This window comes from Parasteatoda tepidariorum, chromosome 4 (genome assembly GCF_982258835.1).
Source record: "Parasteatoda tepidariorum strain Cologne lab strain chromosome 4, Ptep-v5.0, whole genome shotgun sequence".
NCBI classification, from domain to species: Eukaryota; Metazoa; Arthropoda; class Arachnida; order Araneae; family Theridiidae; genus Parasteatoda; species Parasteatoda tepidariorum.
In genome coordinates this window covers 12158895-12181557 of record NC_141758.1, presented here as the reverse complement: position 1 = coordinate 12181557, position 22663 = coordinate 12158895, and the positions used below count along the sequence as shown (strand labels likewise).

General features: G+C 31.6%; 1 protein-coding gene across 1 annotated transcript in view; it reads right to left on the bottom strand.

Moving 5' to 3' along the window:
* Nucleotides 1–22663, bottom strand: part of LOC107451644 (potassium channel subfamily T member 2-like) — a 388964-nt gene that overhangs the window by 8908 nt on the left and 357393 nt on the right. The window contains exons 23-27 of the mRNA XM_071181980.2: nt 15797–15931; nt 7522–7633; nt 4520–4621; nt 1290–1373; nt 772–903 (exon numbers count right to left, since the gene is read on the bottom strand). Coding sequence (XP_071038081.2) covers nt 772–903; nt 1290–1373; nt 4520–4621; nt 7522–7633; nt 15797–15931 — 565 coding nt within the window. The remainder of the gene's footprint in view (nt 1–771; nt 904–1289; nt 1374–4519; nt 4622–7521; nt 7634–15796; nt 15932–22663) is intronic.

The following is a 22663-nucleotide window of genomic DNA, read 5'->3' as shown; positions in this document are numbered from 1 at the left end:
GAAGCGCAAAAATATCAAACTTGTCTCACAACTCACAGTTTTCCAGTCATGGCACTAATGAAATTATATTAATTTTCAACTTCCTATAGCATTAGTCACTTTAGACTACACACGACGACCTAGTAATCACTTACTACAATTTATAGTCTCAACAAGGTTTGCTGTAAATCAAGACTACAACTATTCAAACGATTAATAGCAGTTTAAAGTGCAGTCATTTCTTTATCTCTTGCAGAAATATTCACAATTCTGTGTATAAACCTCATTCTTTGCTGTAATTTGTGAACATTACAGTAAAGAATGAGGTTTATATACAATTTATAATCTCAACAAGGTTTGCTGAAGACTATTACTGTTCAAAAGATTAGTAATAGTTTGAACAATAGTTACCTGTTTATCTCTACCACAGACACATTTATAATTCTGTATATAAACCTCACTCTTTACCTTAATTAATGAAAATATTTGGAAAGTTTGGAATGCTACATGTAGTCTGAGTAGACCATACATGTCAATACTTAAACTTTTGTGACAAGAAACGAAAGTAAAAATTAAAAATACATAATATTACTTCTATTTATACGCTTGAAATTTAGTACTTTTCTTTAGGCAAAATATATACTACTTTTATAAATACTGCCTTATAAATACTTATGTTATGTATAGCAATTTGTTATTGTCAATAAGAAAAGACTATTGCTAGCCTAAATACACAAACACTAATAAATTATTTTAATTGTTGAAGGAGATATGGTAATGAAAGCAACGTACTGAAGTAGTTTCTGCCAGTGTAGATTTTTGAGTCCTGTAGACTCCAATAGGAATTTCATAAGTTGTGGAAGAGAGTTTTTGGTATAATCGACCATATGTCTTGATCCAAAGGTCATCTTTAGTGATTCGGATCTGAAAATTTAAAAAAATAAAATATTTTATGGAGTGAAAAAGTTACGAGTTATTTTTTTCCCGTAGTTTTTAAAATACTATTTAAGCTTAAGATACTAATAAAAAATTTTTTTTTTAAATTTGCAATAAATTAGCCGTCATTAACTTAGTAAAATAGCAAAACATTGAGACAGGTTTGAAGATTTAGGAAATTGTATTTTGTAATAAACGTTGAGGGAAAAAATCATTGATAATTTTTTTTATAAGTATTAAATATTATTTTTTGTTTATCTTTGTAGAATTAGTGTTCTCTTAATTTAGGTCACCGAGAGCATACAAAATCTATTTTGAAGCTCTCAAAGACAACTTTTTAACTTATGCTGAGAAAAATACTGTGATATACTCACAGAAGATAAAAATCCGGAGCCAGGAGCTTGATCTACACCCAGTAGAAGTCGGACGAACGTGATCATATAATCTTTCACAAAAGCCTGTAACATAAAATTTAAAACATTAAAATTTAAAAGAGTAATTTGCAACTGATTTATAAAACTACGTAATTTATAAATAAATTACAAAAAAAAAATACAATTTATAACTACCAAATAATTTGTTTTATTATCACTTAAAAAAGTAACTTATAGTCAATATTATGTGTATTTCCTTATGAAAGCCTATCAGACTGCATGTTCGTTCATTAAAATGTTTCTTTGTTTATTAAAATGCAACAATGTGCTTTAATATATAAGTCTTAGTTTTTAAAAGCTTCTTACATTTTTTTTACGTCCTATATTGCAAATCAATAATTATAACTTTTGTTTTGATAAGATCTAAATATTATGTTGTTAAGTATTGACAAAGATGCTTAGTGTTTAGAAAATTCTTTTTACCTTATTCGGGATTTTCACAGTTAAACACGTGGGTGGATCTAATCACGTTGACTTGCATGACGTATAAATCTTAAGGCTCGGATTTAGTATCACACTTAAACATTTTTTGGATCAGATTTACTTGGATGCCAGCAAGAGACGGCACGCTTGTGTGTGGTACCTCATTGGCTAATCCATTGGTGTGGTACCTCATTGGTAAAGTAAATATGTTTTATTTTAAATTTATAACCAGCGTTAAACAGCCGACCCATTTTTAGGTTTACGACTACCGATGTTTAACGTCCTTGCAATATTGAGCACAACCAAGAAAACTCTTGGATAAAGCATTGAACCAAACTAGCCTTCGAGGAGTATTTCTGATGAAACTAACTAGTGTTTGTGTTTCATAGAGAGAAAAGCCACGAAAACCTCCAATGGTCAGCCCGGTGGCAAGAGGACTCAAACCTATGATCCGTCTACCACTGAGGATATTTTACGTCAGCGTTGGGGTATATGAACAGAGCCATTGCTTGGATTCAAACCTAGATCATCTTACAATAAATATGATTAATGAAATTATTCAAAATAATTTGAATGTGAGCTTAAATATTAGTATGTAAAAATGTGAACTAATCCTTCGGATTGTTAAATAGAGATTTGAGAATCTGAGAGTTGCCACTGCTTTGAGAAAAGTAATTACTTATAGTCGCTCAATTGTATCAATCTATGTTTTGTGATGAATATAAAAAAGAATAGAATATGACATTTAAGAAACAGGGGTAATATAAACATGAAATTGTAATAATACTAATTCTACCAATAGAGTGCAACAAATCTTCACAACATTGAATATTCGTATAGATAATATGAGAGAAGCAAAATATTCACATCATTTTGTTTATTGTATTAATATTATATTCATTATAAAATATATAAATTGTTTTTTTTTTTCTGTGATATTGTAGCGAGCATAAGGGTTCGTATGGATTGGGAATGAATAAAACAGTCCTTAAGGCACCAAAAATTTATTGGTAGAATCTTTCAGAAAGTACAAAAATTTTCAGTGCTCTATTACAGCACAAATATTAGTGCAACACATAAAACACTGGCTTCACAATCTCAGATTGTACAATGTGCGAATCCGAGTTCCGAGGCTATTTAGATAAATATTTTTATAACAATAATATATTATTAGAAATAATACTTTCAAGTTCTTTTTCGAAAAAAAAGTACTTGAAAGTATCATTTAAATAAGGCCTTTTTAAAACCTTTGCACTTTTGTTCATTTTGAGCTACAAAGCCGTAAAGAATAATGAATGCATTATTAATTTATAATTTGATCTACATTGTCCATTGTTGTCTGCAAAAATAAGCTTGACTGTGTACAAGTTATAGAAAAAAAAAAGTACTTGAAAGTATCATTTAATTAAGGCCTTTTTAAAACCTTTGCACTTTTGTTCATTTTGAGCTACAAAGCCGTAAAGAATAATGAATGCATTATTAATTTCTAATTTGATCTACATTGTCCATTGTTGTCTGCAAAAATAAGCTTGACTGTGTACAAGTTATAGAAAAAAAAAGTACTTGAAAGTATCATTTAAATAAGGCCTTTTTAAAACCTTTGCACTTTTGTTCATTTTGAGCTACAAAGCCGTAAAGAATAATGAATGCATTATTAATTTCTAATTTGATCTACATTGTCCATTGTTGTCTGCAAAAATAAGCTTGACTGTGTACAAGTTATAGAAAAAAAAAGTACTTGAAAGTATCATTTAATTAAGGCCTTTTTAAAACCTTTGCACTTTTGTTCATTTTGAGCTACAAAGCCGTAAAGAATGATGAATGCATTATTAATTTCTAATTTGATCTACATTGTCCATTGTTGTCTGCAAAAATAAGCTTGACTGTGTACAAGTTATAGAAAAAAAAAGTACTTGAAAGTATCATTTAAATAAGGCCTTTTTAAAACCTTTGCACTTTTGTTCATTTTGAGCTACAAAGCCATAAAGAATAATGAATGCATTATTAATTTCTAATTTGATCTACATTGTCCATTGTTGTCTGCAAAAATAAGCTTGACTGTGTACAAGTTATAGAAAAAAAAAGTACTTGAAAGTATCATTTAAATAAGGCCTTTTTAAAACCTTTGCACTTTTGTTCATTTTGAGCTACAAAGCCGTAAAGAATAATGAATGCATTATTAATTTCTAATTTGATCTACATTGTCCATTGTTGTCTGCAAAAATAAGCTTGACTGTGTGCAAGTTTTAGAAAAAAAAAGTACTTGAAAGTATCATTTAAATAAGGCCTTTTTAAAACCTTTGCACTTTTGTTCATTTTGAGCTACAAAGCCGTAAAGAATAATGAATGCATTATTAATTTCTAATTTGATCTACATTGTCCATTGTTGTCTGCAAAAATAAGCTTGACTGTGTACAAGTTATAGAAAAAAAAAGTACTTGAAAGTATCATTTAAATAAGGCCTTTTTAAAACCTTTGCACTTTTGTTCATTTTGAGCTACAAAGCCGTAAAGAATAATGAATGCATTATTAATTTCTAATTTGATCTACATTGTCCATTGTTGTCTGCAAAAATAAGCTTGACTGTGTACAAGTTATAGAAAAAAAAAAAGACAGAAGTGTCTTGCATAAACACGAAAATGAATATATAAGTCAATCGTATCTTATTTTAAGTTGGTTGGACAACGATTCAAATAAGGCCATCAAGCAATAAATATCGATTCAATTAATTGAAAGTTAAATCTTACCTGATAGAGCAAAGTATCCAGCATGCTGGCACTGAAGACACTCCCAGCCGCAAAAGGAATACGGAACATATACGATATATGAGATCCCCTATCCTTCTCTCTCTAAACAAGAAACAAAATGCAACGCATAAGCAATTTTGGAAATCTATAAATATAAAAGTGAATGTTTGTCTGTGCATATGCCCTTCATTATTCTTTACGGTTAAACCATCCAACCGAAATCGATGAAATTAGGTATACATATAGTTTGAAGCATGAGGAAGGTCACTTAAGACAATCAACGACAAACGTATCGGATGAGCTAAAAACAAACTGGAATTTTCTGATGGGTTAAGCATTAGTCATTGTTTTAGATCTAAATATGAACAATTCAATAAATCTCATATTTTAAAGATAACATCAGAGATGCCAACTGCTCCGGACGCTCCAAAATAATTTTAAAAACGGTAAATAACTACAATTTAAAATTTGCTAATATTTGACTAATTTTGCTTGCTTTTTAACAGGTTTAACATGACTTAACTTTATAAAGTGGTGAATATATAAGCCTACGAGTTACTTAGAAATAGTGGTAGATAACAATCTAAAGAATTGTGTTTATTAAACAAAGAAACACAATTAATAAACTACCACTCGATAATATTTATTTGCTGTCCGAAGCAAGTTGGCATCTCTGTAACATCAGTGATATTTGTCTTAATTTAAAATTAATTATTAATGGTAGATAAGTAATGTTAATACTAAAAAAAATCCTTTTTTTTTACTTTACCACTTTGTCGTTTAAAATCTGACAACTTTGAGTCAGAGATGCCAACTTGCTACGCTTTGTAAAATAGTATTTTTGAGTGGTAGCGAAATTTAAGTTACTTTTAGTTTAGTATTTTTCAATTTAAGTAATGTTTTCACCACTAAATATCAAAAATTATAATATGAAATGCAACGTTAATTCATCTATTTACTCTATTAAAAAGTAGGCGTAACCATCTTTCTTTAACGAAATTTACAATACATATAATCAGGGATGCCGACTGTTCCGAAATAACTAAATAAAACGCGGTATAGCTTTACAAAGTAAATTTCGCTTACATTTGACTATTTTTGATTACCTTCTTAAAGGGTATAGCTTTACAAAAGTAACATACGGTGGTGAAATATATAAGCTTACGAATTATTTAGAAATAGTGGTTGATAAAAATCTACTAAATTGAATTTATTAAACCAAGGATTATAAACTAACAGTTGAAAATATTTATTCGCTGTCCGGAGCAAGTTGACATCTCTGTATAATTTCCAACCACTTTATTAAAACTTAAACAGAAAGCGGAGCAGTTGGCATCCCTGCTTTGAGTTTTCATAAAATGGGCATCTCTTAAAAAAAGAAAAAAGCGTAGTGATCATTAATATTTTAAACTAATGTATGATGTTATTCATTCACTTCCAATTTTGTTTTTTAAAAAAAAAGTTGCAAAGAAATTTAAGGAAATAAATTATTTAGGTTTTAGTCCTTTGCGACGCCATATACCCAGTCTGAAATAACTAATTTTAAAAGTATTACAACGGTATTTACCTGTATTACTCTACTTTAATATCGTCATTTCATTCATTTAGTCACCATCTCTTAAAAATCACAAAATTCGTGTCACTGTATTTGTTTAAGAAAAATAATGATGATAAAACGATATTTTTTAAAAAAATATACCATAGTAATAGTACATTATTTACGTCACACTAGAGCTGCCATTTGGGTTATTGATGACAGCCTCGGAAACATCTCTGAAGATCATCTGAAGACATGCCATCATAGTTTTGATCGTTTGCGGGAGGGGATTGCTCCCCTGTTTTTGTAGCTCGACGATTTACACGCAAAGTCGAGTATTTTATGATAGAACAGTTTTACGTTTTTCGAAGCTTCGTCGACAAGGAAAATAAAAAAGACACAGTTTAAGTGCCTTATACTTGAAGTAAAGTAATGATTTTTAACTATGTACATTATCTTGCCGTAAAGAATTATCTGGGATTTAGAACGGACAAATAACTTAAATATTTCAAAAATTATTAAACATTTATTTAAAAAATCGCCAATTTGGTGACAATTTTCCACCTAGATGAAAAGTATCAAAATCTATGCCTTATTCTCAGTTATTGCAAATTTTTATGAGCCCAGGTAATGCAGCATTAGAGTAAGTTATTAAATATTTAAAAACTAGACTCAAACGTTTTCCAGTTTCACAAAACTGTGGCTTTTTTATATAATGACATCTTGCGCCATTTTCAAAATATGGCTAGACAGCGCTGGTGTTAGATAGGCTGAACTTGACTCAACTGTCGTGTGGCAAACTGAAGGCAGTTATAAAAATAGCATATTATTGAAAGACAGCCTTAACAAGGGCTAAAAAGGAGCACACTCCGGTCCCTTCCACTTCGCAGGCTCATCACTTCAAATTTTCCACAAAAACAGTTTAAATTTTTGTAAGAGTTTATGATATATTGGCGATTGGAAGGTGAAAAGTTCGTCTTATGTGAAAGCTCTGAAAATAATATATTGGCGAAACTTCTAATCAAGAAAGAACTTCTTTTTCGCAGAATTATAATAATACGAAACAAATCATACTGACGAATTCTTCTACGTAAGAGTTTTCACGGCATAATAATTCATTGTAATATGATGATGTTACATTACAATGTAGGGTGACAAATGTTCCATTATTTTGACTGAAATTTTAAAGAATATAATTTCATTTTAATTTTAGGGATTCAGATAGTCTGTTATTCCCATCTAACAATATTTGAGTTTGAAAATATTTGTTCATGTTGAAATTTGTAAAATTATTCGATTATTGCAAAGGAGAATGCCTAACATTTCTTAACATTTTCTCCAGACTGCAGCAACACTGAATGTATACCAAATCGAAATAAATCAGGCTCTCGTTGTCAGCTATTTCATACAGAACTTATGTGCCGATTCTGAAAATTGAGAAAAACATTTGCTTTTTGATACTCACTTTTTCCATTTTAGAAAGATGCAAGGCATAAGCATCTCTCGCTCTGAATTGCATGAATCTCATGTTACAAGACTGGCTCAGCTCTGTGATGATACGAACACTTGGAAACAATCTGCAGAGTTTGGAAATATATTGAATAAAGGTAATAAAAAAACTACAAATTCACATCGAATCATTCAAATTTTTATTGTTTTTTTTAAATGTTTGTGAAATAACAGGGGATATTCCCACATCGTGCTCTGTGGCGTCAACTACAATCGCCAAGAAGCCCAATAAATTTTAAATTTGTTTTTAAAAAAACACATAGATGTTTGCCCGGAGTGTAGCTACGAGCGAGAATTTTCTAGCTGGTCCCTTCCTGGCATGTTCTTTTTTTTCTCCTCCTTTTAGTTTCTCGGGGGTGCTGCTAGGAAGTTGCTTGACTTCGCGATTATTCTGCCACAGATCACGATACAGAAATCTTCCCAAATAACAATAAACGAAACTTAAGTTTATTTTTAATCCTTTTCAGTTTCTATACGAGACGCACTTACAATTATTGAACAACAGAGAAACATATCATGATAATTTGCGTAATAACAAATCATTGTTTAGAAAAGATTAAATTAAAATATACTCTTAAGAAGATCTTTTTATAGCAACAAAATGATAGCATATGTTATTGAAATTACTTAGAATTACTTTCTATTACTTACTATTTCTATTACTGAAATTACTTACTATTTTGAAATTACTTAGACAGATTAATGTGGTTCACGAAGTGCACCTCCAATGGATTCTCTCGCATCTGGGGATTTACGGAAATGAGGTCGCTGACGACTTGGCAAAGCAGGGCTCGGTTGAGTCATTGTATTCAGTTGCCTCATCGACTTTCGACGAGCTTTACTCCATCAGGAAAAACAACGACTTAAAGTCTTGGAAGGTCCCTCCATCCCATGATTGGTATTGGCGGTGATGTCCTAGGGGCTCGATTGGCCTTTTCTGCGATAGAACTGACCAGATGATGCTGTCGAGATTTGCCAGCGGCCACCTGAGGAGTGGCTTCTTTTGCAATGGCAACAGGGTTTTCCCGGTTTGTGCAAAGTGCGTCTCCAGAGCACATTCTAGCTTGTCTTCGCATTTCTAAGGAGACTTTCGCGACGGACCCTTTGCTTTCCCTGGATTTTTTGAGAGTGTATGAACTCATGGATAATGTCCAGCTGCCGCTAGACAGTGAGGGGATTAGTCACACACACAAAAAAAAAAACATAAAATTAAGATTAATAGCTGCTCACTTTACATCCAACCCCTCATATCACAATCATCCAAATAAATAACTAATCACAAATCCACCCATAGCATCAGATTCAACAATAATACCGATAACTTGATCAAGCATTTCCCCACGTTGACCATCAATCTACATTCAAAGTCACACATAGTTTAAAGCAAGCCTGCTTCTTATTATTTCCATTATTATTATTTATTCAAGCAAGGTGCTTGAATCCCAATAACAGCAACCATATAGACTACTAACCTTAAAGTTCTATCACAAATATGAGAAACATGATGGAGGGGGTGGGAGCCACTGCTCTGCCCAGGTGCCCAGCTCAAATTTCAATACAAGACAAGTAATTTGACATATTAAAAATATAAAGTTTCGTAAGAAATGCAAAATTATTACTATTGTCTCGTGGCGACACTTTTAAAGAGTGGGCGAAATTTTCCTAATTCTACATAGTTTACTCTTCAATTCGCTACTAATTTATTAGAATTTTGCAGAAAGCGGAGAAGTTTCTATTTCTAGTTTACTATTGAAAGTGGATTCTGAGAATGGTTTTTCTTAAAATTTCAACTAAAACAATTTGAAATGTATCTCGAAGTGTTATTAAACAAATAATAAATAAATAAAATTTCTACCACTTTTTACGTTTTATTTGCCTGTGACGTCGTTGCATACCTTTTGTAAGGAACGTGCGTGCTAAATGGTACCTAGGAATTAATAATATTCGTTTGTCATGGAAAAAAGTAATATAGATTATTTTTCCATTACAAACTAATATAATTTATCGCATCGCAAACGTATTATCTCCTTCTTCCTACCACTTTCAACGTAGCAGAGAAGTGGGAACTCTTAATAGGCTCACAAATTGAATTTTAAAACATTCCGTAGAGAAATATATTATTAAATTGCATAAAATTGTATCTTGTAGAGTGAAACCGATTGCGAATTTGAAATCAGTGACGAAAAAATATCCAAAATTGGATCCATCTAAAAGAAGATTGCTTATCAACCATTTTTCTGAACTCATAAAAATTCATTTTAATGTTAATTATCATCACAATTTCATAAAAATTAAAAGAAAATAAACTTTTTCTAACCATCTCCATAAATGAGGCAATATATGGAAATATTTTCCTTTTTTTATATTTAGTATCTACCAGCAAAATATATTGCTATTAGATACTTTCATTAAAAGAGTTTTTACAGATATTTTGGATATATTTATTTCAATAAAATTAAAATTTATAATAAATATATTTTATTTTCTAAACCGGTAGGTCCTAAAATTTGAATTTCCTCATTTCTATCCCTACATTTGTCAAGTCAAAGGAAGCAGTAGGTTTTTTATATATTTAAAATTACATTTCTTAAAATGATTTAATAATTCACATACCTTAAAATTCAAAATTTTTTGAAACGTTTTTACAGAAAATAATAATAAATTATAAATAATTATTTAAAGCTAGTTGTCGCATAGAATGATCTTTGGGTAAACTAATTTTATAACTGTGTGTAAAATGTTTCGATCAGCTTAAAAATTCAGCGATATATTGCGAAACACGCAAAATGTAAAATTAAGAGAATTAAACTTTTGACCTCGCTCTCTTGACCATAGCATGGGAATTGGAGAAAATTCGAATTTAACGGAAGAGAAACTTAAAAAAAAATTTGCTATTATATTACTGATATTGTTTCTTAAAATATTGTCTGCTGCTCTAATTAATGAGTGCAATTAAATAAAGCAAATTTAAGTTTCGGCCCTTGAATCATTAAGATCGGTTCTAAGTCTAATTCCGTTCATATGTTATTCAGAGTTTTTATTTTTGTGCTCTTTATGCACTAAATGCTAATCATGAGCCTGTTATAAGGGTGATTCTTTGGAAACATGACAATTCGAATCAAAAAATTTCTTCACATTTAAAGTCTTCAAAATAATTTAAATTTATTTTTGTATACTTCTTTAGTTACATTTATTAATGTCTTACAGACAGCAGTGTAGTTTATTGACATTTTCTCGAGAAAAAAAAAATAGAAATTCACCAAATTTTGAATGCTAGGAAGATGACATATTAGTTTAGAAGTTTAAAAAGCAGTCATATTGAGTTAATAGTAAGTAACTCAACTTAATCTTTGATGTTACATGGACCATAAATTGCTTAAATTAGTTATTTTATTCCCTGTAGAAAGAATAAAAAAAATTTTGTTCCTGATATGTACAGAATAAAATGGTGTATAATAATTAATTATTAAATAAATAAATAACTTTGATTACATTCAAGCGTATTATAATCATACATAAACTTGGTATTATGTTAATATTTGCTTTCCCTCTTTACAATATACTGTTTAAAAAGTTTTCTGGTAACACGTCAATGTCCATTCATTCATAAGCCAGGAAAATGACAGCCAGGATAATGACAAATTTGCCATTTTGTAGCATTTAACTTTAATTTAACACTTTGGCCTAAGACGTTTACATTCTGCAGAAAACAACAGGATTTCTTGAAATAACTCTGATAAATGCATGTAGTTTATGTTATTAATGATTTCAAGAAGACAGGAAAATGACAACATATAATTCTACTCACCTTGAAAAATTTCTTGAAATAGATTTTGAACCAGAAAGTTGGTTCTTTATTTATGCAATAAGCCATGCTCAGATAGGATCTATCTGATCAATCTATTACCATAAGGTATTGATTGCTGGCTCTGTCTATTTTGGTTATAAATCACTAAATAAAAGTAGCCAGAAAAATGACAGATTTTCATGTGACAAACAAATTATTGACAGAAAAAATTATTTTAAACGAAGTTTTAGTAAATAATACCCTCAGCGTATATTCTAGAAATGCTTACATAGGTTGAGATAAAAAATATTAGATTTTAAAAAATGTATGGGAAGTTTTGAAGCTAGTTATTAATGGAAATATTGTTTGTGATACGCCAGGAACATGACATTTTGATATTTAAATAAATTTGTGATATGCCAGGAACGTGATATTTTGATATTCAATTAAATTTTTTAAGTATACAAAACAGCCAATGCTAGTGCAAAGTTATTTTAAAATGCTAACAGCAAAGTTATTTATTACTTTTTTTTCTTCAAAAAAAAGTTCTTTTAGTATTATAATATTAGATCTTGGAGCAAGGGACAATGATTTGTCATATTTCGATGAGAATCACCCATACGTTATAAATAAATCATAGAAGCTATGTTTTCCCGGAAATATGCAAGAAATGATTTTATTTCTGGTACCTTCAAACTTCCGAGTTCTGGAGGAAATGTTAACATGGTGTTTAGTAAATATCGCCAAAGTAGCAGTCAAATTACAATTCGTCATGAAAATGTTTTAAAAATTTGTCTGAAGTTGATGCAATTTTTCAAGTTGATTAAAATGAAGTTTTGATTCATTTGAAAGTATTTTTATTCGGGATGATCATAAAATGTTTGCAGATTGAAGAATGCCACTGGCACCAAAAAATGTAGAAGTGACTGGCGAAAAGGAGATCATCTATTAACACTTTCATCTGGGCAATGACGCGCTTTTGTACCAGCATCTGCGCTTAGAACTCTCCCACAACACTAAAATTGAAGCAAAACGCAAATTCTTATAAAACTTCTTGAATTAACTTGTACAACAATAGAAGGCAGCAAGCATACTTGGAAGATGAGTTAGAAAACACTAAATCATGTTCAATGTAAAGTGCCAAGTTAGCTAGAGCATGCATGGTTTTGCTTGTAATTTAAATATATAAAATTTACAATATAAATTAAGGTGGTAGTTATGAGTAAATAATTAAATTAATTAAAGTAAGTTGAGTTTTTACCACTGCTAAAATTTTTAGTCGTCTGTAACATTCCTGCAATTTGTAGTAAGTATTTAATAGATGATTAACCCTTTCGCGCCGACTGTCACAAATACGTGCCAGCATAAAACCGTATCAATCAGGGTAAAAAGATAAAACTGGTAATCAAAGTATTTCTTTAGCAGTTTATTTGTGGGCGGAGTTATAATTGTTTGATTTATTTAATTCACCATTACTTTGTTCAAAATAAAACTATTTAGTTATACTTTGAATTAACATTGATTATATATAAGATTAAACTAACAATAATTAATGTAAAAGCAAAGTAAGTCTGTCAAATTAGCAACGACTACATTTAAGTTACCGTTTTTTATTTAATTACAACTTGATTCTGATTTTGTACCAATGCTTTTCTGAATCACCCGTCCCCAAGGGGTTAAGTCATATTTTCTCATCGTATATCTTAGCAACATTTAAATAAAGCGATACATGTTTTTGACGTTTAGTGGCAATTATGTTTCGATAACTACATAAATGAGTATAGTGATGATAATAATTCAAGCAAAGCATCTTTACATACTAAAAAAAGTTTTTTTGTGTGGTTTGTAAAAGCCAGAATTCAAATTTTTTATAGAAAAAATACTTTACCTTAGCAACGGATGGATAGCAACAAAGCGAAATGCTTAAAAGCAGTAGTATTTCAACTGATTTTAAATATACCTTTAACTTACTAGAACGTAACTGAATTAGAATTTAAAAGATAATATTGAAGATAACTTAACACGGTATCCACGTATTTTTTATTGAGACATGAATTTTATTAAATTGTTTCGAAAAATGGGATTGTGAGTTTTTTGGACTAACTACAAATTTGCTCCGAGTACAATGTTATTTTAGTTCCGAGAAGCTATTTTATCTAAAGTAATTTAAAAACCATTCCAAACAAAACTAAACTACCGAAATTAATAAAAAGAAGAGACGGAATACCTGGCCAATGAAGCCATCTCCGTAAATTGTGAAATGTTTATTAAATCAATGTCTGTGATATTAAAATAGGGGAAAAATCAATTAACTCAATAGTTTTGTTTAAAACATTTGGCACTTGAGACCGCTATTTAAAACAACAGATGCAATACTTTTATATAATAACGAACAATCATAAAATAAATCAGTTACTAAACATCAAGGTTTAAAAATTTCAAATTTCAGAATGGCGACTTTTGATTTTCCATTAGAGAGGCATTGGACTGCAAGGAATTAAAAAGTTGCACCGTCAAAACACCTTTCCTTATTTTGTACTCATTAACTGATTAATGCTGCTTGTTAATTATCAATCTCAAAACTATTTCTGCAACCAAAACAATATGATAAACTGCAATAACTACTAAACAATATGATATTACAGTTAATTATTGATTAAAATTGTTTACACGATACAATAGTTTAGTTCAATTTGAAAGTAGAAATTGTTATGTAGGGAACAATTCTTTTTAATGTTATTGACAGGGCAGCGAAATTTTTACTTTTTTGTAAACATTTATTCTAGTTATTATATATTAAGTTTATTATTTTTGTTGTTTTCGTGTCCATGGATCTTCAGATCACATCAAAGGTCTGGAGTATTGCGGCTGCCAGCTTCGGCGGCGCCTTATGACTGTAGAGAACAGTTCTTAGATTGTACTTAATTGGTACCCATCCCAATTTCAAAACATGTGTGGTGAGTGCGGGGCACTCGAAAATGTGTTTTGGTACCAACATGACATCCGGACAGTTTCTGCAGGGAACTTATGTCCTGGTCTTGTCCGGGAGAATTTTGAAAAATTTATGTTGAAATATTTATTATTTTTTTATTCATTTCAACTTACTTTCTACACCACTACACATAAATGATTTAAAAATTTATACACAACACCACTTCGTGCCAGCTGTGTCGTCAGAGTTCCGCAGTCCTTAAAAAGTTTTAAAAGTGGTAGTAAATTTAGGGTAATTCTACAATATATGTCTTATTTTAATATACCATTTTATGGATAAGTGCTGGAATTTTGATGCATATATGCTTTCTTTGGGAAACAATTTTTAGTGGTGGCTACACAGAAATTTAAATATCAGAATTTGTTTTATTTTCGTTAACACTTTTTAAAGTTTTCAAAGCCCGTGGGAAGCCTGATCATGGTGAGGATTTTAAAATGTTAGCAAAAATATTTTAAGTTTTTACTTTTAAAAGTTTACCATTCTATAAACACACTAGGAGACAGAAATGTAAGGTTTTCAGCGTCCTACTTGAGAAAGTGGTTTATTCTTCCTCCCCAGTTTCAAGCATTGGCAAGACAGAAAAATATGGACAGTATATTGTTTATAGTGTAGGCCAAGTATCAAAAATCATCACTTCGCTAAATTTGTTTACAAATAGTGTTGTTCATTGAGAAAGCTAGAAAACAATGTTTTCAAAATAGCCACTATTACAATAATACTGAATCTAAGCTGAATCTAAAGAAAATATAACATTCATAAAAATAACATACTACTTCAGCTGGAATGTTCTGACGTGAAGCAGAAATTTTTTTTATAGAATTTTTAGCCAGGTACGTTCAAGAGTCAAATTTTATAACTAAATTTAAAATTAGATAAGAAATTATTCTCAAATTTTCTAAAGCAGAATGCCGCAAACATTCACGTTTCCTTTTGTTTATATTTAATTGATTTTTCCATTTTTCCAGTCACTATTGGGAATATTAATCGGGAATATTCATGCAAATATTGATTGAAGCATTCATGCAATTATTGTTGAGGATGAGGGTATTCTTGCAAGCATTCTAGGGGGTATTCCAGCAAACTTTGATAGAAATATTCATGCACTTTTGGCAGCATTCATGCAAACTTTGTTGGGAATATTAAATCAAATATTTTGAGATTATTCATAAATCATTGTTGGGAGCGTCCAGGAAAGCACTGTTAAAGGGTAAGTTTAAGGGTAATTGTTGGGAGAATTAATGCTAACGTTGTTGAGGGTGAGGGCATTCTTGCAAGCATTCTTGGGAGTATTCCAGCAAACTTTGTTAGAAATATTTAACCAAATATTTTGAGAGTATTCATGCTATCATTATTGAGAGTATTCATAAAAGTAATGTTAAGGGTAATCATATAAGCATTGCTGGTAATATTTGCTCTGCTTTAATCATGTATATTTGACATTGTAAGATTTACTTGAACATGGTTTGCACAGCTACGATGGTGTTGCAATCAGCTAAGTAGTCTTCTTCGGCTGAATTGGAAGATTCTTTATTTACAACGACGACGCTGTCAGCCAATGTAATTCCAGCGCGTAACAGGTCATCCAGACTAAAAATAAGTAAATACAATAAACACACAGAATGCACAATATTCAGATACAATAATTTAAATTCACAGAAGTGCACAGAAGTGTTGAGTCATGAGTTAAAAAACTACAATTTATATATGAAACCAAGCTTTCTTTTCGTTTAGTTTAGTCTAAGTTATCCGGTTTTTCAGCTTTCTTTAACACTAGGTTTACGGACGTTTCTTATGTACCTATCTCTACGAACACGCGTCAATTTGACGAATACATGTAACACACCTGCCAACTTTTACGCATTTGGCGTAAAGTTTTATTTCTATATTTAAAGTGGTAGTAAAATATATGCTTTATATATATTCCTTGCATTAATAAACTTAATTTATAGCATTTTTAAAAAAATTATCCATATATATTAATATGTAGTATTATTTTAGTAATCCGCATAAGCTTATTAAAAATACAGCGACTGCTACTACCTAAATTTGCATTTTAAATTTAAATTTACTACCACTGGGGAAAATCATTCTTGAAAGGTTCAAAAGTTGGCAAGTATGCATATAACAGCACTTACAGAGATGCCAACTTACTCCGGACAGCAAATATATATTTTAAATTTGGTAGTTTTTCAATTGTGATTCTTGGTTTAATGAATTCAATTTAGTTGATTTTTATCCTCCGCTATTTCTAAATAATTCGTAGGCTTATATAATTCACCACTTAATAAAAAATTTGCTTAGTAGTTAATTGCCGTTTTTTAAATTTTTTTGGCGTGTCCGGTGCAGTTGGCATCTCTGCTTGCGCTTAGAAAGCTATGTAATTAGTAATTATGTACTATAAGAAAAAAATTAAAATATGAGATATATATTTATAAAATTTTCTAGTATTTTATTTTTCAATACTCGAACTAAGCAACTGAAACCTTCACTATCTGACACACTGGCATCAATTGACATTCTGCGTTTGTTCTTTCTATTATTGCTTATCGGCAACAGTTGTTTATCGCTTGTTTAATTTAAGATAACGATATCGGATAACAGATCAAAGTATTGTCGGTAAATTCCTATTTTTTATTGATGTGATATTTGCATGTTTACTCAAAATTTTGTCTAAATTACGATTGCGTCCAATTGACGCATATACGTAGAGATAGGTAAACCACAAAGAGAATATCTACATTTTAACGCTTTTGAAGAAAATAGACTTCAATATATATTTACCTCGATCAATGGATAAAAGTCATTACAAGAGATAAAATAAAAATTCAAATGGGTTTTGTAATTTTCCTTACAAAACTCGAAATGCGTCAAAATGACGCGTCCCCTAAACCTCGTGTTAAGAATGAATACCTTGCCCTTTGTCCCCTGTAAGATACTAGTAATAACTACCACCATTTGTTATTTTTGAGAAGCGTTTTTTCTAGTGGTTCAATTACAAAAATATTGATAATTGTAGACAGAAAAGTTTTCGAATTCCATTGGAATCGAGAATTCTATCAAATGATCATCAATTCTTCAGTAATTTTGCAAATATAAAGTGGTGAACTAAATAAGCTTAAGAATTATTTAGAAATAGTGGGGGATAGAAATCTACTAAATTGAATCGAATAGTTGACTGTTGATGATGATGTGGGGGGGATCTCTGCTGCTCGCTTTGATCCCCCTTGCTGTAAGGTGTATTTTTTGTGAGTTGAGTTGTTGATGCTGAAGATGATGACGATGAGGTGGTGAGAGTACACGCTGTTCTTGAAGTAACGAAACAAATTTACAGTAGAGATCAAAATTAAATATTTTTCCAAAACACTTTTGGAGAGGTAGATTAGAAAAAATTAAAATCTAGCATTTGGTGGTTCCAATACTTTTGGAGAAACACGTTCATCAAAACAAAATTCTCAATAAATAAAAAAAACATACTCTTTTTCCCAGGCGCTCAGAGAGGCTTAAACTAAAACTTAAAAATTTGTAACTGCATTTAATTAGGGATTTGAAAACTGGAGACTAGAAACGCTTAGTTGAAATTAAAAAATCCACTTAATTTTTGAGAAGATTGTCATATTGGTTATAACTAAGAAGACCGAATCGAAAAGTTTTTCAGAGAAATTTATCATATATATTTAAGAATTGAATTTGTAGTGGTTGACAAGTATATAAAACAAACCAATCGTATTCATAAATTAAAAAAAATTTTAGACATATATTTGCTACCACTTTCTTATTTTTACTAGATTTTCTATTAAATGGCTCTTTCGTTAACTGATTTAACTTCAAAGTGGACAGATCGAATTACTTACAAGAAATCGTGTGGAGTTACAGAAGGTGTTTGGGACATTGATATATTTCTTTTTGATTTCGTGTATTGTTTCTTTTTGTTTTCGTGTATTCATTCTATTTGAGTGTATTGTTTCTGTCAGTGCAGTGTAGCCAAACCTTATGAAACAGATTTTATAACATTGACTATTGCCTCTTCTAATGTGAAATTTTTGTTCGTTGATGGTGAGTTAAGTTTTTCCGAATACCCATGTGTCAGGGATCTTACGCTAATAAACTGGCACATCTGAGCTGGCCACTTGGGTTATTAAAATTGCTTCGTAGTTTGAACAAATTTGATAATTAGATCAAAAGTTACAATTACCGTTTTATTCTGTTCCGTATACAGTGTGCCAAAAAAAAATTAAATAAACGGACCACTAGGTGCAACTCTTGATCTAATGATATGATTTTCATGTTGTAAGACTCAGTGTTAAGGGTTCGTGTGGCATCAGCCAGATTAACTGTAACTGTGTAGTAACTGTTTAGTTTTAGTTTCAGTTTACATTTATGTTTAGTTTCAGTTTGTGTTTGTGTATCTCGTTAAGTTGTTATTAAATGCGTTTGCGAGATGCTAGATCCTGCTCGTTTATTTAATATGTACTGAAATAATACATAACAACACATGGTGGCAGCGGTAAAAGAAAACAAATTAACGCAGTAAGTTTTGACTCTCCTTCGATATTCCGAAATTGCATCATGACATCAGCTCCTGCATATCACATAACGCCGCCAGAATCATTTCCTTTTTCGATTCCCTCGGAATGGCCTAAATGGAAGCAAAGATTTTTACGTTTCCGAACTGCTTCTGGACTAATAACAAAAACAGAAGAGGAACAAGTGGATGCTCTCATATACGTCATGGGCGATAAAGCCGAGGACATATTTCTTTCGCTCAGTATATCGGAAGAGGATAAAAAGAAATTCCAAGAGGTTTTGAATAGTTTCGACACTCACTTTGTTGTTAAACGAAACATAATATTCGAACGAGCTCAGTTCAATCGGCGAATTCAAAAAGAAGGTGAGTCTGTCAATGATTTTATTACTGCTTTATATGCTCTTGCTGACAAGTGTGAATATGGTAATTTACATGACGAATTGCTTCGTGACCGTATAGTTGTTGGTATTAAAGATCAAACTTTAAGCGAAAAATTACAACTTGATTCTGAACTTACCCTGCAAACTGCAATTGACAAAGTACGTCTTTCGGAATCAGTTAAGAAACAACAGTCACTACTAGTTGAAAATTATACAGTTAATGCTATTAGTCAAAAGAAGAAATATAATAAAACAACTAATGCAGACAAAAGTAATTTTCATGATTCAAAAAGTAAATATCAAGATTCGAAGACTAATTATCAGCGAAAAAATTGCAAATGGTGCGGTAAACAGCCACATGAAAAAAGAAACTGCCCAGCAAAGGACTCAAATTGCAGAAAATGCAAGAAAAGAGGACATTGGGATAATGTTTGTTTATCTACTATTAAAAGAGTCAATGAACTTTGTGATGCTGGTTTTGTAGGACTAGTGGGAAGTACACAAAACACAGATGAGTGGGTTGTTCCTGTTAAAATACTAGGAAAATGCATCCAATTTAAAATTGATAGTGGTGCAGACTACTCTGTTATTCCAAGCAGTATTGCCTCCACAGTACTCAAACATGCAGAACTGAAAAGTGCAGATAAAGTGATTTTTGGGCCCGATAAAACACCCTTGAAGTTAATGGGAAAACTGCTTGAAAATGTTGAATATAATGGAAAAAAGTGTTTAGAAGAAATTTATGTTATAGAAGGACTCCAAACATGTTTATTAGGAAAACCTGCCATAAAATTTTTTGGACTTGGTCCCAATATCCAATCTCAGTCTGTGCTCAACATTACAAGTTTTAATCCTTTTCACGAATTTCCTTCGTTATTTCAAGGACTTGGCTTACTGAAAGGAAGTTACCATGTTGAACTTAATAGTGATGTTAAACCATATGCCCTAACTTCTTCACGCCGAATTCCAATACCACTTCTGGAGAAAACTGAACTAGAAATACAGAGAATGCAAGAATTAAATGTTATTCAGAAGGTAGAAAAACCTACTGATTGGTGTTCTCCTGCAGTGGTAGTACGAAAAAAAGATGGAAGTGTGCGAATATGTGTCGACTTGACGACACTCAATAGAAGCATCAAAAGAGAATGGCACCCATTGCCAACAACAGAATACAATTTATCACTTTTGGCTGGGGCGAAAATCTTTTCGAAATTAGATGCAAACTCTGGGTTTTGGCAAATTCCTCTTGATGAAGAATCTTCATATCTCACAACATTCATCACACCCTTTGGCAGATTTCGTTTCTTACGTCTACCATTCGGAATATCATCTGCTCCAGAACATTTTCAACGTAGAATGTCACAAACTTTAGAAGGTTTTCCTGGTATTATATGTCACATGGATGATATACTCGTCTGGGGTTCAAATCAAAAAGAGCATGATGAACGTCTGACATCTACTTTAATCCGTCTGAAAGAAACAGGAATCACTCTTAATAAACAAAAATGCTGTTTCTCTGTTAAGTCTATAAAATATCTAGGTCATGTCATTGATGACTCAGGAATACACCCAGACCAGGACAAAGTAAAAGCCATACAAAATTTCAGAAGCCCAACAAACAAAACTGAACTGAAACAGCTACTTGGAATGGCAAATTATTTAGCAAGATTTATTCCACGATTTTCAGATATTATGGCACCTTTGATTTCTATGTTATCCACAAAGAATAAATTTGTTTGGAACTCTCCTCAGAAAACCGCACTAAAAAAGTTAAAAGACATTTTGTTATCTGAACCTATACTTACCATCTATGACCCAAACAAACAATCAATTGTTACAGCCGATGCTTCTTCTTATGGATTAGGAGTCACACTGTGTCAGAAGCATGATTCTACAATCAAGGTGGTAGCTTATGCATCCAGAACTCTAACTCCTACAGAACAACGTTATGCTCAGATAGAAAAAGAAGCCCTCGCACTTACATGGGCATGCGAAAAATTTTCCAATTATCTAATGGGTACCAAGTTTCTTTTGGAGACAGATCATAAACCTCTTGTCCCAATACTTACTAGAAAATCTTTGGATGATTTAACACCTCGCCTACAACGTCTCAAAATGAGGCTCATGAGATATTCTTTTGATGTTTTCCACACTCCTGGGAAAAATCTTTGCGTAGCAGATGCACTATCTAGAGCACTACATCAACAAGAAACTCCAAATCTGGAATTGGAAGAGGAAGTTGAAGCTTTTATCAATCAAGTTTTAGAATCTGTTCCGATGTCTTCAGAGAGACTTTCCCAGATAAAACTAGAACAAGAGACTGACTCAACATGTAATATGTTGATCAATTACGCTTCTCAAGGTTGGCCGGAGAAAAACCAGATAGTACCATCCTGTTTACCCTTTTGGCCTCTAAGATATGAAATCTCCATACAGAATGGCTTGTTAATGAGAGGAAACCGAATAATCGTGCCAAATAGGCTACGACAAGAAATATTGGGCAAAATCCATGAAGGGCATATGGGAATTAATAAATGTCGAGCTTTAGCGAATTCAGCAGTATACTGGCCTGGCATCAGTAAACAAATAGAGGAATTAGTTCGGGACTGTCCTTCATGTATACAGGAAGCTAAAAACTGTTCTGAACCTTTGAAACCAACTAGTTTTCCTCAGAGACCATGGGAAATTGTAGCTATGGACTTATTTAAACTCCATGCAGAATGGTATTTATTAGTTACAGATTTTTACTCACGTTATCCAGAAGTGGCAAAACTGGATAGTTTAACATCAAAAGAAGTAATTTTACACTGCAAATCTATTTTTGCCAGACATGGAATTCCAAATGTTGTAAGATCAGATAATGGACCACAGTTTGAAGTTACTAGAACAGCAGAGTTTCAAAACTTTGCAAAAGTATACGGTTTTAAGCACATTACTTCAAGTCCAAGGTATCCTCAAAGCAACGGTTTTGTTGAAGCAGCAGTGAAGATAATTAAATTAAGATTCAAAAAGTCTAAAGATCCTTACTTGGCTTTATTGAGTTATCGGACAACACCTTTAAAGAACGGCTACAGTCCTGCTGAATTGTTGATGGGTCGTCGACTACAGTCAACCTTACCTTTAGCAATCTCACTACTTCAACCAAAGCTAATAGAGAAGGAGATATTGGAAGAAAAAGAAGAGAAAAGAATAGAAAGACAGAAAAAGGATTATGATCGGAGGCACAATGCTCATGAATTGAAACCAATACATCCGGGTGACAAGATATGGATAACTGATAGGAAGGCTGTTGGAACTGTACAGAGAAAAGCTGAATCACCAAGGTCATACTTTGTTAAAGAAGGCAAACGGAGTAGGAAACATTTGATTCCAGGATCTCTAAACTACGGATTCCACCGCTAAACGATGATTTAG